The sequence below is a fragment of the Desmodus rotundus genome, chromosome 4 (genome assembly GCF_022682495.2).
Source record: "Desmodus rotundus isolate HL8 chromosome 4, HLdesRot8A.1, whole genome shotgun sequence".
NCBI classification, from domain to species: domain Eukaryota; kingdom Metazoa; phylum Chordata; class Mammalia; order Chiroptera; family Phyllostomidae; genus Desmodus; species Desmodus rotundus.
Window position 1 is genome coordinate 46,392,882 of NC_071390.1, and position 15,549 is coordinate 46,408,430.

The window sequence follows — 15,549 nt, forward strand, 5'->3', positions numbered from 1 at the left end:
GTGCCATCTTTTCGGATTCACTTTCTCTTTATGCTGGGCTTTTCAGCCTTTCACCACACATCCCTTAAAAATTAGGACAAATCCTGTCCATATTTTTAAAAATGGAAATTGGGTAATTCTATTGTATAGGTCCATCCTGGTTTTTTCCCACCTACTTTGTATTTACATCTTATTAAATATTTAATATCATAGCACAATGGATTTTTCATTTTCCAGCCTGTGGTCCTTTCTCTCTCTCGTTTTGGCCTCTGCCTTCAGTGACCTGCCCCACACCGTGACAGAGCCAGGTGGGGGGCACGTGCTGTACTCAGGCTTTGATCAGAGAGAGCCGGTTTCTGCTTGAGTCACATATGAATATGGTCCTTGATTGTGCATAAGTCATTGACCCACATACTATTCTCTGGTTGCAGCAGGCCAGGGATTTACCTGTAACCAGGTATCACATAGCAGATATCACTAGTAGGTTTACCTACTTATCATTTCCTTAGGCTGTATAGTTATAAGGTAATTACTTAATTAGTGGGGCACATGGTCCTAGATGTGAACCCAGAAAATTACTAATGTAGTATTTTCCGGTAGCATTTGCTTACTTGAAAATACTCAGCTGACATGCAGTGCTATTTCATATTAATTTTACTTTTAAACATTGAAAAACTTAAGTGGTAAAAACTACAAAAATGTTCCATTTTTACATTTTAGAGAAAAAGGAGTGCAGGTATAAACAAAAGCTTACCACCATGAAATGTGATCAAGACAAATTTAAAATCTACATATGAATGAAATCATGGGGTACTTGTCTTTCTCCCACAGGCTTATTTCACTTAGCATAAGGCTCTCCAGGTCCATCCATGCTGTCACAAAGAATAAGATTTCCTTCTTTTTTATGGCCAAGTAGTAGTATTGTGTAAATTTACCACATATTTTTTTATCCACTCATCTACTGATGGACACTTGGGCTTCTTCCAAATCTTGGCTATTGTAAATAATGCTGCAATGAATATAGAGGTGCAATTAACAGAGGGTTTCTTTGGACAAATTCCCAGAAGTAGAATCTCTTGTTCATACAGCAGTTCCATTTTTATTTTTTTGAGGTAGCCCCATATTGCTTTCCAAAGTGGCTGCACTAGCCTGCATTCCCACCAGCAGCGCATGAGGGTTCAATTTTCTCCACGTCCTCTCCAATACTTGATGTTTGTTGATTTACTGATGACAGCCATTCTGACAGGTATGAGGTGATATCTCATTGGGGTTTTAATTTGCATTTCTCTGAAGATTAGTGACATTGAGCATCTTTTTATATGTCAATGAGCCATCTGTATGTCCTCTTTGGAGAAGTGCCTATTGAGATCCTCTGACCATTTTTTAATTGGATTGTTTGTTTTCTTTTGGTATTGAGATTTGTAAGTTCTTCATAAATTTTGGATATTAATCCTCAACAAATATGTTCTCCCATTCAGTGGGCTGTCTTGTCATTTTGTCGATGGTTTCCTTTGCTGTGCAAAAACTTTTTAGTTTGTTTTAGTCCCGTTTGCTTATTTTTCTTTTGTTTCCCTTGCCCAGGTGATATATTAGAAAAAATATATTGCCTATGAGAAATGTCTGAGATTTTACTGCCTGTGTTTTTTCTAGGATTTTTATGTTTTCAAGTATAAGTTTTAAGCCTTTAATCCATTTTGAGTTTATTCTTATGCATGGTGTAAGAACGTGGTCTAGTTTCATTTTTTGCAAGTCCAATATTCCTAATGCCATTTGTTGAGTAGATTATCTTTATTATAAGGTTTTGCCTACCAGCCAAATGTTAATTGACTATAAAGGTGTGGGTTTATTTCTGGGTTCTGTATTCTATTCCATCACATTATATGACTGTTTTTATGCCAGTATCATAATGTTTTTTTTTATAATGTTTTGATTATCATGGCCTTGTAGTATAGTTTAATATCAGGTAATGTGATTCCTCTAACTTTGTTCTTCTTTCTCAAGATTTCTGTGGCTATTTGGGATCTTTTGTGGTTCCATATATATTTTTGGAATATTTGTTCTAGCTCCTTGAAATATACCATTGGTATCTTTATAGAAATTGTGTTGCATCTTCAGATTGTTCTGGGTAGTATGGACAATTTAATAATGTTAATTTTTCCTATCCATGAACATAGTATGTGCTTCCATTTATTTTATTTTCAGTTTCTTTCTTCAGTGTCATAATTTTCTCAGTACATGTCTTTTTTCTTCCTCAGTAATCATTTATTCCCAGGTATTGTATTCTTTTTGAAGTAATTTTTAATGGAATTGTTTTCTTAGCTTCACTTTCTGATAGTATATAAAAATGCAACTGATTTCTGGACATGTACTTTCTATCCTGCTACTTTACTCAATTTTTAACAGTTCTGTTTTTGTTGTTGTTGTTGTTGGAATCTTTAAGGTTCTCTATATACAGTGTGTCATCTGCAAATAATAACAGTTTTACTTCTTTCTTTCCAATTTTGATGCCTTTCATTTCTTCTTGTCTGGATTTAATGAGCAAAATGGAGATAGATCCATAGACTGAGAACGGCTTACAGCTTTTGGAGTGGGGTGCTGGTGGCTGGGTAGGGGGTTGGAGGGACTGAGAAAACAAGAAAAAGAGAGAAAAAACTAATGTATACATACAACAGTGTAGGGACTGATGGGGGAAGGGGAAAGGGAAAGGGGCCGCAGAGGGATGAGTGGTGATGGGAGGAGACTTGACTTGGGGTGGTGAACACACAGTACAGTGTACAGATGGTGTGTTGTGGAGTTGTGCACCTGAAACCTGTATAATATTGTTAACCAGTGTCACCCCGATAAATTTGATAAAAAGACAAAAAAGAAACTATTGTCCTGATATGAGAAAATCTCTAATTTATGCTTATTAAATGTAAAAGGTATATAATATCTTTACTATGTTTTGAAAAAATAAAACAAAAGACATATATAAAAAGTAAAAAAATAAAATAAAGGTAAAATTAGTTTCTAAAAAGTAGCCTCCAAAAAATACTTGACATTGAAGAACTTTTCACTTTAATATTATCACTTGCTTTTTCCATTTGTTTTTGAGGTTTTGAAAATTGTAAATTTTCTCTTTTTTAAATTGTTTTGGAAAACTAAATAAGGGGGATAGTAGTGAGATACTTCTCAGACAGACAAATGCCACAATGAACAATGAACTGACATTCAAATAAAAATAATTCCTCTCACATTAAATTCCTTTTTTCTCTGTAAGACCTCAACTGCCACAGTAAACGTGGTGGTGTCGGACGTCAATGACAACGCTCCCGTGTTTGACCCTTACCTGCCCAGGAATCTGTCTGTGGTGGAAGAAGAAGCCAACGCCTTCGTGGGTCAAGTGAGGGTGAGTGGAATATGTTTTCAGTGATGGAGTGTCAAAAGGACTGGAAAGCACTCCGTGAGAGCGCTTGGGTATCATACAAGAAGATAAGCAGGTGTACGCATTCTCAATCGCTGGGCTGGATGCTCTTCAAATTTTTTTTAAATCACATGCCCATTTGGATTTAAACTTTTAAGCTCATTGGTTACATTTTATAATCATTGTGTAATTGAACACATATTCATTTAAGAGTATTCTTTTTTTATTTACTAAATATTTTTAACTTCTAGAGTTAAAAATATGATAAAGCACTTTAAAATAAATATGTAACTAGCTATTCCATTAAGTATAAATTTGGTAATGTGTACCTCAAAATGTAATTGTTTAGATGTGAATTCACTTGGTGTATAAACAAGTATTTAACATCTGCTATGTACTTTATATTAATATATCACACACAACCTTTGTCCAGTATACTCAGCACTCATTCCTAGGGATGTCCTCCTGATTTCTAACTGGACATATTAGCCAGTTTCTGTAGTTCTTTTGATGAAAAATCCTGGACTTTTTTGTTTGTTCGTTTAATTGGTTTTTTTTAGCAGAGACAGTACTTCGTAAGTTAGGACATAATTAACGGTCTAAATGTCATAGATGAGGGAAAGTTTTTAGGATGGTGTACATATTTTGAGATATCTACCTGAGCTGTAGCAGATCTTATATGGCCTCTGGGCAAGGAGGACATGGCCTCTAGAAGGAGTGAGTCACGCAGGTGTCCTGAGTCTGTTTCAGAACTCTACCTTTTCCCTTTAAGGCCTTGGGTTTTAAACAGGAGGTTTGCTGGCATTTTGAAGTAAGACTTCCGTGCAATTCAGCTACTTTGACAATCAGACAGTCTGGTTTTCACTCTAATATTCTCTCTAGCTGTTAAAAAGGAAGGTTGCTTTAGATACTGTTTTAGAGAGCTTCTGACTTTCACACCATGCCCTGACATTTGGAACAGTTAGCTTGAGTCCCTCAGAGCATGGATAACACTGAGAAAAACTACCAACTCCACAGCCATTATTGTTATCATTGTCACTGTTTCTCTCAAATCCTGGAGAGACTGCATCAGTCATACACCCCCTTATGCCTTTATGTCATCCCAATTCATGACAGGAGAGTGTCTGGGTAATTGTGCTGTTTCAACACGCTGAAGAGGCCTGATGCCCTGTGGGCAGCAAACCAATCAACTCCAGAACCCCACACAATGCCTCTGGTGGCAAACGTGTTACTGTATCCAGTATAAACAGTTATTTGAGAAGTTAAGTAATACTAATAGGGAGGTAAGGAAGTGATGCAGAGAAGAGATGGTAGCCAGTAAAGGGATTGCTACTAACCACCTATTATTAGGAAGACTGGAGATTAATTTTGAGGGCAAATTCTGGGAAATGGCACAGAACACATTTTGCAGAATTATCAATCCCAAGAAGTGACGGATCTTGCAAATCCATGACTAAATCCTGAGTTCTTGGTCACCCCGGCTGCTGTGGAGGGGACACATTTTCAGTATATCCTGCTTCCTGTGCAAGCAAGCAGCCAGCTCTCTGCAATTCTGATATCAAGGTGGTCAGTCAGACTGTAGATGCCACCAGGTGGAAGCTGTCCAGAGAGTACTTATGCTCTGAGGAACATGCATGGGGCACCGCCAGCTTCTTTACACCAAGCAAACAAGGTGGCAAGGGGGGCGTGGGCAGAAACATAAAAAGGAGGCGATACCAAAGTTGACTCATGAAAAACGAGTACTGGTAAAAGATTTTAAGGGGTGATGTGGGTGGGAAACTGTCTAGAGAAAGGTAAATTCATGAATAAAAGCACAGATGAATGAGGGCATGTGACACGTCCTAATTACAGTCAAGAAGATGTGCCACATCAAAAGCATTTCTCTTTGCCATGTTGTAGAAGGTGATGGGGGACCCCTGGAGGGTCTGAGGTGTGATATCATCAGAGTTTGATTATATAAAATTACTCTTGAGTAGTTTAAAATGGGAGGTTCTAAATCCAGAAAGCTAAATTAGAAGGCAATTAGAATAGCCTAGACATATTAGGCTTGAACTAATAGTCTAATCATAATGATAATTAAATTGCATTACAGTTGTCACTCTTGGATGCCACACTGATGAAAACTGAGGGAGAATACTTTTCAGTTTTCTGAAAAGTATCTGAATAGTTGAAAATTACAACTATTCAGATAAAATAAACTGGTATTGAAATATTTTAGGAAAATAATCTTTCCAATTTCTCTTAATTTACTGAGTTTTGGAGCAATAATCCCATATGGAATATACAACCACTAGCACATAAGTAGACATTAACATAATGATAATCCTTAGATAATTTTTCAACTTCTATTTGCCACTTTTCTTAGTGATTCTTTGTCTTTGAAGGAATTACAGCATTAAGCATTTTTTTATCTTTTGTTTCTTCAATTTCATGAGAAATGGTCTCTACAATTTATTTCAACATTAAAAATTAAAACCTAGACCTTAGCACTCATAATTTGATAAAGCTGTAATTGTCCTGGTCTGTAGACAAAACATGTTTTCTTAAAAAACCAGAATGAGTTTGAAAATACAAAGGAAGAGAAAAACCTCCAAAGCAGGTGCATCCAACAGATTCTGCACAGTTCTGGAGAAGCTGGAATATTCATAGAATGGAATTTTGATACATCATAATGGTCTCCCGTTGCTGCCTAATGATAATTACACAATATATTAATTTCACTAAATGACTCATGCTCTGCTTATACAATTTCACTGTAATTGTCATCAAAACTATTTAGATTCAACACAAAGATATTATGTGGTTAGTTATTTTACTGAATTTGATTTACTGACTGAGTTTTGTTCTAATAGTGTTTTGGTGTGAATAATCCAGTATTTGGATTCAAATGCCAGAGGAACTTTTTTTTTTTATTAAGGTAGTATTGTACTATCAAGCTTAGTTAAATAGGAAAAACTTATGAGGTGATATTTATACATGAAACAAAGCAAACATTTGCATCAGCATGGTAAAAAATAAACTACCAGCCAGTAATTGTTTTTAACACAGAACTTACTGTGCACAGGTGTAGTAGTATATCAAATTTAAATTTGAGAATCTTCTCTGTATTCTCCAAGCACTTGCAGGAGCAGTAGAGTTGGGGAAAAAAAAGTGTGTAGAAAATAGAACTAGCAAACACAGTAAAAATACACCCCGTGTCTTTAGCAAGTGTCAAATGTGTCATGCCAGTTATTTACTAAAAGGAATAGGAACCAGCCCAAGGACGGAAGGGCCTATGTCAAGGCTCACAGCAATGTGCATCATCTGCAGAACCTGGATAAATTAGGGAGATTACAGATTGAAAAACAAAAAGGAAATAAAGATCCAAGGCGGGTGTGATGCAAGACGGAATCGAGCTGAAGAGGCAATTTGAGAACCAGTCTATCATCTTAGAGGAGTGGAATATTAGTTTAGAGGGGTTCTGGAAAATCGACCTAAAACATGTCGAGTTCACATGGGGAAGTAGGAAGGCCTCATGAAGTAGCTGCCGGTATAAAGACTTTACTTGTCAGTACAGAGTTTTGGTTAGCACCCTTCACAGGCTTTCCCAGGAGACAGAATCCAGAGTCTCCGTGCATATTCTGACTCTGAGCACCTGACAATAATTCATTTTTAAAGTGGGTCTCAGATATTAGGCCTCCTCCAGCTCCTGCAAAAGCCTAGGTTCTTCCCAAATTCCTGGGTGTCCAGAAAGTGAGAGAGAATTATTTTTAAATGTTTGTATGTCTCCATTAATTTACTTATTGTGAAATGAGGTAAATAGTTGAGGGTAAAGCCGAGTCTATTGTTGGAATTATGTATGTCATTTTAAAGGAGTTTGATAAATTGCTTGGATATATTTCTAAGATTCTATTTATTCCTAAAACTGAAGGACCTTCTGGAAAAACGAATTCTAATACGTCAGAACCAGGGAAATGAGCTTGGCCCTACCTTGAACCCTAGGTCTTCAGAAGTAGGTCATCATGATGCTTAGTTCAATATAATGGGTGTCATTTTCATTTATTTCTCCAGTAATATTTGATGTATTCAATCTTGACACTGAGATGGGAAGTGAGGAGAAGATAAAGGAAGCCCTGTTTCAGCCAACACTGTCTGAGATACAGGGCCACAAAGGGAACTTCTATGTATTTGTCGAATAGAATTTAGCATAAGGAAGAATTAGATGGTGTTTTTACTTAAGCATGCTTTCCCCTCTAGGTGCTGCCATACATTATTGTGTGTGCTAATCTGGGATGAGTGGAGACTTATTTGGGGTGAGTGAAAGGGAGAAGAGAGAGGTACAGAGGGAGGAAGCCTTGGCGCTCATATCAAATATTTCTAGCCTTTGTAGTACCATCTCCTTGAGTAGCTTCTTAGGGGCCCAAATTCCCCTGAAATGTTTCATCTCTGTTTTTTCAGAGTAGCCCTGGGTGTGAATGAATGCACAGATGCATGGAGGAGGCATGCTTGGAAACCACATCTCCTGTTAAGATTAAACAAGTTCTAAGCATTGTGTACAATATTAAATGAGCTACTTCCCGGCAAACTTCTAGTTAATACCTTGTAGAAATTCTTTATGCTGAACTGACTTCTTTGCACTCTAAGTAACAAAAATAGAGCCCTGAGTCAACAAAAATGTTCTTCCAGTTCTAAAACAAAAGCATCTGAATTTATTTAACCTGAAACACAAACGTATTCCCAGTGTGAGATCTGCATGCTAAATCTCAGCAGCAATGGAGTGGTAAAGATTTAGTTTTAAACCCTTAAAGCAGTTTTAAAATCATTAGTAAACGTCAGTCTTTAGAAAGGTAGCGATGGTGTCATTTTTCAGAAATGATATTCCTTCAACAAGACAATTTAATGTTAAGCAAAATAAATCTGCCCCTCAGTGGTCTGTGTCTGATTGATGTTGTCATCTCCCCATGTGGGTTCTAAAAATGAAATGAAGGTGGGGAGCTTTATGGTCTTTTATTTATTTCTTGTAGCTCAGCATGACATTCAACGGTGCCTAAAACTATAATACTTCTTTTTTAAGTGGGCCACAAGTGGGGAATTTTATGGCTTCTCTTGTCAAGCCTAACTATATAATGCAAACACTATTCTTAGTATAGTAAAAGAAAAACCGCCACCCAATTTGAAAAATTGGTAGCAATCATTTAATGCCGCTACCTAAAAATGGAGATTTATCTATTGCTATCTATTTCAATATTTTTGAAACTTGGTGTTTTTTCAGATATTCAAATATCAGTCCATCAATGGGTTAGATAACTTTATGATTTTGTTTACACAATAAATACTTGGGACCTACCCTTTTAGAAGTTTTTAGTCTTGCTATCAGTTATTATAATAAATATATGTACATACACATACAATTGTGTGTATATATAAATATTCACTGCTACATAATCCCAGACATACAATAAAACACCCACCTCCATCTGTATGGTCACCAATGACATCTTTATTGCTAAATGTAATTTTTGTCTGAATTACTTTACTTCTGCCTTTGAAGTGGATCTCTCTTTCTTAAAGATCTACTATGTTTGCTTCTGTTTTTTTAAATTTAATTATTGTGGCTCAGTTACGGTTGCCCTGCCATTTTCCCCATTTCTTACATGCACCCCATCCCCCCCACTTCCACAGTCGATTCCACCCTTGTCCGTGCCCATGAGTCCCCTATTTGTGTTCCTTTGCTTGCCCCTTCCCCTCCTTTCCCCCATTATCTCCCTTCCCCACCCCCTCTGGTCAGTTCTTTATTTCCAAATCTCTGGTTCTATTATGCTCTTTTGTTTGTTTTGTTGATTAGGTTCCACTTATAGATCAGATCAGATGGTATTTGTCTTTCACCACCTGGTTTATTTCACTTAGCATAATGCTCTCCAGTCCCATCCATGCTGTCACAATGGGAAGGAGTTCCTTCTTTCTGTTGCATAGAATTCCATTGTGTACATGTACCACAGTTTTTTGATCCATTGATTTACTGATGGGCACTTGGGTTGCTTCCATCACTTGGCTATTGTAAATTGTGCTGCTATGAACGTTGGGGTGCATAGGTTCTTTTGAATTGGTGATTCAGGAATCTTAGGGTATAGTCCCAGCAGTGGAATCACTGGATCGAAACGCAGTTCCACGTTTAGTTTTCTGAGAAAATTCCATACTGTTTTCCACAGTGTCTGCACCAGTCTACATTCTCACCAACAGTTCACTGGGGGTCCCTTTTCCCCACAACCTCGCCAGCACTTGTTTGTTGATTTATTAATGATAGCTATTCTGACTGGTTTTTATGTTTAGGAATATCTTATTCATTTTGCCTTCCCTTTATTTAATTACTCCTTAACCCTTTTATTTTAAGTATAGTATTACTCCTTTTTTCTATCTTTACTGAAGTATAATTAGTGTACAAAGAAACTACGCAGAACATACACAGTTCGGTGAGTTTGAGTTTGGACATATGTATTCACTTTGTTAACATCACCACAACCAACATAATAAATATATCCAAAACCTCCAAACCAAATTTTGAATTTTGGAAGTAACTTGTCAGTCTTTCTTCTGATTCTACACATACCTTTTGTGGAATATTCACTCATATTAAAGCCCAGTTTTAACCGTGTTTGGATGCTGATGTCTCCCATACCTACACTTTAGCCCCTTCTGCCCTTTCAAGCTGCAGCCTCAAAGAGATATTTATCTGTAAAACAAACCTACTTTTGTTCCCGATAATCATCTCAAATTCTCCATGTTTAAGACTAAACCATTATTTTAATCTGCCCTCGAAGGGGCCCTTCTCCAGACTGTGCATCTTGGTTAGCCCTGCCCCAAGCCAAATGTCGAGGAGTCATCTCAGTCACCTCTTTGTCCCTCGCTGTCCAGATCCAGCCAATCGCCAATCTCGATATCTTACATGTTTCAAGTTATTCTCAAATCCTTTCCTCTCTCCAAACAACCAGAGTCAGGCTCTCATTATTTCTCATCTGAACTGTTATTACATCCTCTTAATTCCTTATCCCAACACCGTTCTTGACACCTCATAATCGTCCTCAGTATAACTGCTGGAATGATGTCTCTAACAGACACAGCCCAATTATTGGAGGTATCCCACAATGCAACAAATCAGACACACCTCCCACCACTACTTTACAGCTTTACTTCCAGTATTAATAACCTGCTTGTAATTAATATAGATAATATGTTCTCAGAACTCCCCTATGTCTCCTTCCTTGTGTCTGCTCATGCCTCCTGACTTCATTTCTTCTTTGTCCCTTCTTTATTTATATAACTCATCCTTGAAAATTCTAGTCATACATAATCTCTTCCAGAAATCTGTTTCTGAGATTTTCTATCTACTACGTGTCTCCTACTCCTATCCCCAAATTATATGGTGTACAACTTTTTTTAATAGTACTTTCTAAAGTACATTGAAGTTACCTATATGTCCAAATTACTTGAAATCAGAGACCATGCCATATTGATCTTAGAAACTTCACTACCCAACTCAATATTTGCCCCTTAGAAGATATTAAATTAAACTAGACCTAATGTATTAAGATAATCAAAGAATAAATTTTACACTGGTGATTCATAAACATTGTAGAAAAAGGTATAATAAACGTTGATATCTAAACATACATATTTGGCTTACCTCACTCACATACCCATGAGTAAATATTTACCAATATTTCTTGGTAAATAGAGAAAAATGTTTTATATTTGATATCTATCTACTTTTAGAATTTTAGCATATAGTATAGTACACATAGAGTTGTTTGTCAAAGTGGTGTTAATGCAAAGAACAGTTGAATTTTGTGTTGATACAGGGCAAAATATTTACCACCCAGGAGTCCAGGAAATAATAATGAAGGATGTTCACAAGTATAAGATTACATGGGAGAAAACCGTAAATAGCCTGTTTGGCTATATTTTGGAACTGTGTTTTCATTCATCTATTTAAAATATCTACTCCATTTAAGTTATTTATATTTATATAAAAAGAAATGCCAACTATTTCTGCTTCACAAATCCCTGATCCATTCATCTAGTTGTGCCTTTTAATGCTGCATTACTTATTTATAAGATCCAACCTTATACAAAGTGCACTTCTGTTTTATAGACTGATGAGAATTCATGGCTTATTCTCTTTAGTTGGGTTCAGTTATTCTCCTCTACAAATGTTGTAGCTCACTACAATTACTTAGACTGACTTTACTGCCTGACTAAGGAAGAAGCTTGGCAATCAACTTCAGGTTTTATAGGAAGCATCCTACTGTTTCCGAAAGCTTTTATGAAGAACACATCTTGTCCTTTAACTTTATGAAACATGTGTAATATAGAAAAAGTTATTTAAACATAACTGAACAATTTCATAAATTATTACAATGTAAATAGAATTGTAAGTACAACCCAGGGTGCACCAGGAAAGCACCCTGCATGATTTTTATTAGTCAAAATTATTCAATACTTTCCTCCACCTGTAATTAACCACCAAGATAGTTTCTTGCTATGTATTACAGATTTACCAAATCAACATCCATAAATAATATGATTTAGTTTTTTTCTTTTTTAATGAATATAAACAAAATTGTGGAGTATGTATGCTTCAGTATCTGCCTTCTTTCATCCATCTTTCTCTTTGTGAGATTCAACCATATATCTGCCTGAACATTTATGTTCTTTCTTTTCTTTGGTCTATGTGACTAAATCACACTTAATATTCATATTATATTACTGATGAGCATTTGAGTGGTTTCTACTTTGAGGTATTATAATCAATGATGTGAATACTGTTATTTATACAATTTTAGCTGGTGCACACGTGCCTGGATTTCTCTATGTTATGAGTAAGAAATACTCATAACATAAGTCATTGAAAATTCCAAGTATTTTTATAGTGACTGTGCCAAGAGCTCCGTGAGTTAGTAGTAGTCCCTGTCTGCATTCTTGATGTGTTAGTCTTTCTAATTTGAACCAGTCTGGTATGACTGTAGTGCGCTCACATTGTGGTCATGATAAACATTTCCCTAATAAGGCTGAATACGTTTTCCAATGCTTCATAGCTATTTTGATTTTTCCCAAAGTGTCTATATAAGTTTCATATCCACTTATCTATAGGGTTAACATTAATTTTTCTTCTTCATCTGTGGGAGTTCTTTATATGTTCAAGGTATGACTCCCTTTTTGTTACTTGTATTTCAAACATATTCTTCAGCTATACAGCTTGCATTTTACTCCTTAAACGGGCTTTTTGATACATAAATTTTTTTAAGGTTGCTGATTTTATTTATTATTTTCAATTGTTAATTACTATACTCAGATCATAAAGATATTTTCTTATGTTATTTTGTTTTATTGTTTTGTTATTATCAATATTACATCTATTATGAAAAATTATATATAAATACTTATGTAAATACTTATTTAGTAGGTAAACACTTTTAATACATTTTCTTCTAGAAGGTTATGATTTCAGATCTTAAAAGCTATTAATATATTTTGAGTTGATCTTTATCTATGGTACAAAATTAGGGTCCAATTTCTTTCTTTTTCATGTGGATATCCAGTTTTCCCAACACTATTTGTTGAAGATACAGTCCTTTCCCTATTGTGATTTTTGGATCCCTTGTCAAAGATTTGTTAAATGTATAGGCATTGGTTTATTTATGGGATTTCCATTTTGTACATTTTGTCTATGTGTTTATGCCATATCATGCTATTTTAATTACTGAAGCTTTGTAATATATTTTGAAATCAGGAAGTATGATGCTGCCTCCAGTTTTGTTCTTCTTTCTCAAGATTCCATTGGCTATTCAGTATCTTTTGTGGTTCCATATACATTTTAGGATGAACAAATTTGTAAAAAATGCCATTGGACTTTGATAGAGATTTCATTGAGTCTGTAATCAATTTGGGCAGTGTGAGCATTTTAACAATATTACGTCATCTAATTCATGAATATTGGATTATTCCCATTAATTTATGTCTTTAATTTATTTTTCAGCAATATTCATTTATTTAATTAATGTTTGTCTTTTTGGTCAATGTTTTATCTATAACAAGAGCCTAAAAAGGTCATCATATAATGATAAAAGGGTTAATTCTTTTGGAAGACATAGTAATTATAAATTTATAAGCATGCAGTATCAGAGTACCTAAATATATAAGTAAACATTGATTTTTCTGAAGTGTGATTTAGGCAACAGAGTAAAAATAGAAGACTTCAATGTCCCACTTTTAATTATAGATAGAACATCTAGACAGAAAATTAATAAGGAAACAGTAGAATTCCTTCTTTTTCTGCCGCATGATATTCCATTGTGTTATGTAAATATACCACAGTTTTTTAATCCACTCATCTACTGATGGGCACCGATGCTGTTTCCAACACTTGGCCATTGTATTTTAAAGTAAATTGTTGCAAAAAAACGCACAAAAAAATATGCCTCCAGATCTTCAGCTGCTGTCTGTGGAAGCCCAGCCAGCCCTCTTGTGACTTGCACTCCTTACCAGTCACACTGTGGTGAAGTAGTTTCTTCTGTCTGTCTGTGGTTATAAGGTCTCTATCCAGCTAGTTTTCAGTTAGTTATTCAGGATGATTTCTCTGCAGTTTAGTTGTAATTCAAGATTGGTCCTGGGAGGAGGTTAGCATGGCTTCCACTTACTCCTCTACCATTTTGGATCTCACAAAGATGTTTTCATGTACAAAATTTTAAAGTACAAATTATCATATCTTTAAAAAGGTTTATTTTTAAAATGCTGAACATATGGACAATTGTTTCCAGGGAGATACCTGAATCAAGTGCTCCACCCCCTTACCCAAGCTTGTTCCTGGGTTCTTGTCTTGCTTGAAAGAAAAGGATTCATGTGAGAGACAAAACATGTACGGTGAAAACAAGATAGCAAGTTCATTGATGAAATACACATGAGCACAGAACTATAGGCAGGCACCCATGTAGAGAGGATATAAAGTTGTTAGTAAGTTTAGTAAATAAGTTTGTTGTAAGTGTGTTTTGTACACTTGAGCCAAGGCTACAAGTGGGCACTCAGCTAATCTGAGTATGACAACTACTGGGGTTATATACCTTAGTCAGCTTCTAGGTTCCCCTCCTTCTGTTCTTTCTAAACCTTGGGAATAAAGTACAGCTATAAAGGCTTTCTTTCTCATCTAGTAAAGGCTTTTTGTCATGGTGAAATTGCTACAGAAACTCCCTTTACCAGCACAGGGCCTCAAGGACTCCCTTCCTCATGGGCTATTTGTGCTTGTGATGTTTGGAACACCTGGCAATGGGGCCAGGCTCAGGACTGCTGGGTTAATTGGGGAGACATGAATTCCTTTTGTTTCCAACCTCCTGTTTTAACTTCTTTGTTAGATTGTAATGGCAGGGTCCCTACTTTATTTTCCCTCTGGCTGCTCATATCTAGCTGTCTATGGTGACACACAATGAACAAACTGACTAAATTATCCACAAGAACAGTTTAGATGTTGGTACTATAAAGCAAGCTGGAGGGGCCTATTTGTAGCTCGCTTCTTTTTTTTTTCCAGCTTTATTGAGATATGAATAACAAATAAGGTTGTACAATATTTAAAGTATATGACATGATTATTTGATATGCATTGTGAAAGGATTTTGCCAACTGATGTACAACTAACTTTGGAAACTTGATATAAGATGAATTAAGGGGGAAAAAAACCTCTGACTATTGCTAAATAAATAAGTAGTTTAAATGGTATGAGATGTTAATGTTACTGACCTATTAAGTACTTTTCAAAATAAGTTCAATTTTATAAGAAATTTAAAATAACTAGTCTACCCCAGAATATTTTTTAAATGCCATATTGTATAACTTCACAAGCTTCAGATTTATGTCCTAGATTTTGCTTTTCTCTCAGAAAGCTCAGAGTTTGCTCTGATTATTTACCAAGTGACCATATTTTATAGCTAAAACTATGCATTGAAGTTATCAATTTATCTTTTTTGACTTCCCTTATCATTTAGTTATATAGTCAATGTTCCATGAGATATAAAAGAAACATAATAAATAGAAAGCAATAATGAATTTAAGGGAAGCCAGAAGAACCATGGGGTTACTAATAACACATTTAGAAAAATACATCAAAATCAGATATTTTTATCACTTTATTGCAGGTAAAAATT

The 15,549-nt window shown here is 35.5% G+C and overlaps 1 protein-coding gene across 1 annotated transcript in view; it reads left to right on the top strand.

The window, feature by feature from the left end:
- The window catches only part of PCDH15 (protocadherin related 15), an 870,634-nt gene that overhangs the window by 642,101 nt on the left and 212,984 nt on the right, over positions 1-15,549 (top strand). Inside the window, exon 21 of the mRNA XM_053923048.1 lies at positions 3,239-3,367. Within this exon, the coding sequence (XP_053779023.1) occupies positions 3,239-3,367 (129 nt within the window). The remainder of the gene's footprint in view (positions 1-3,238; positions 3,368-15,549) is intronic.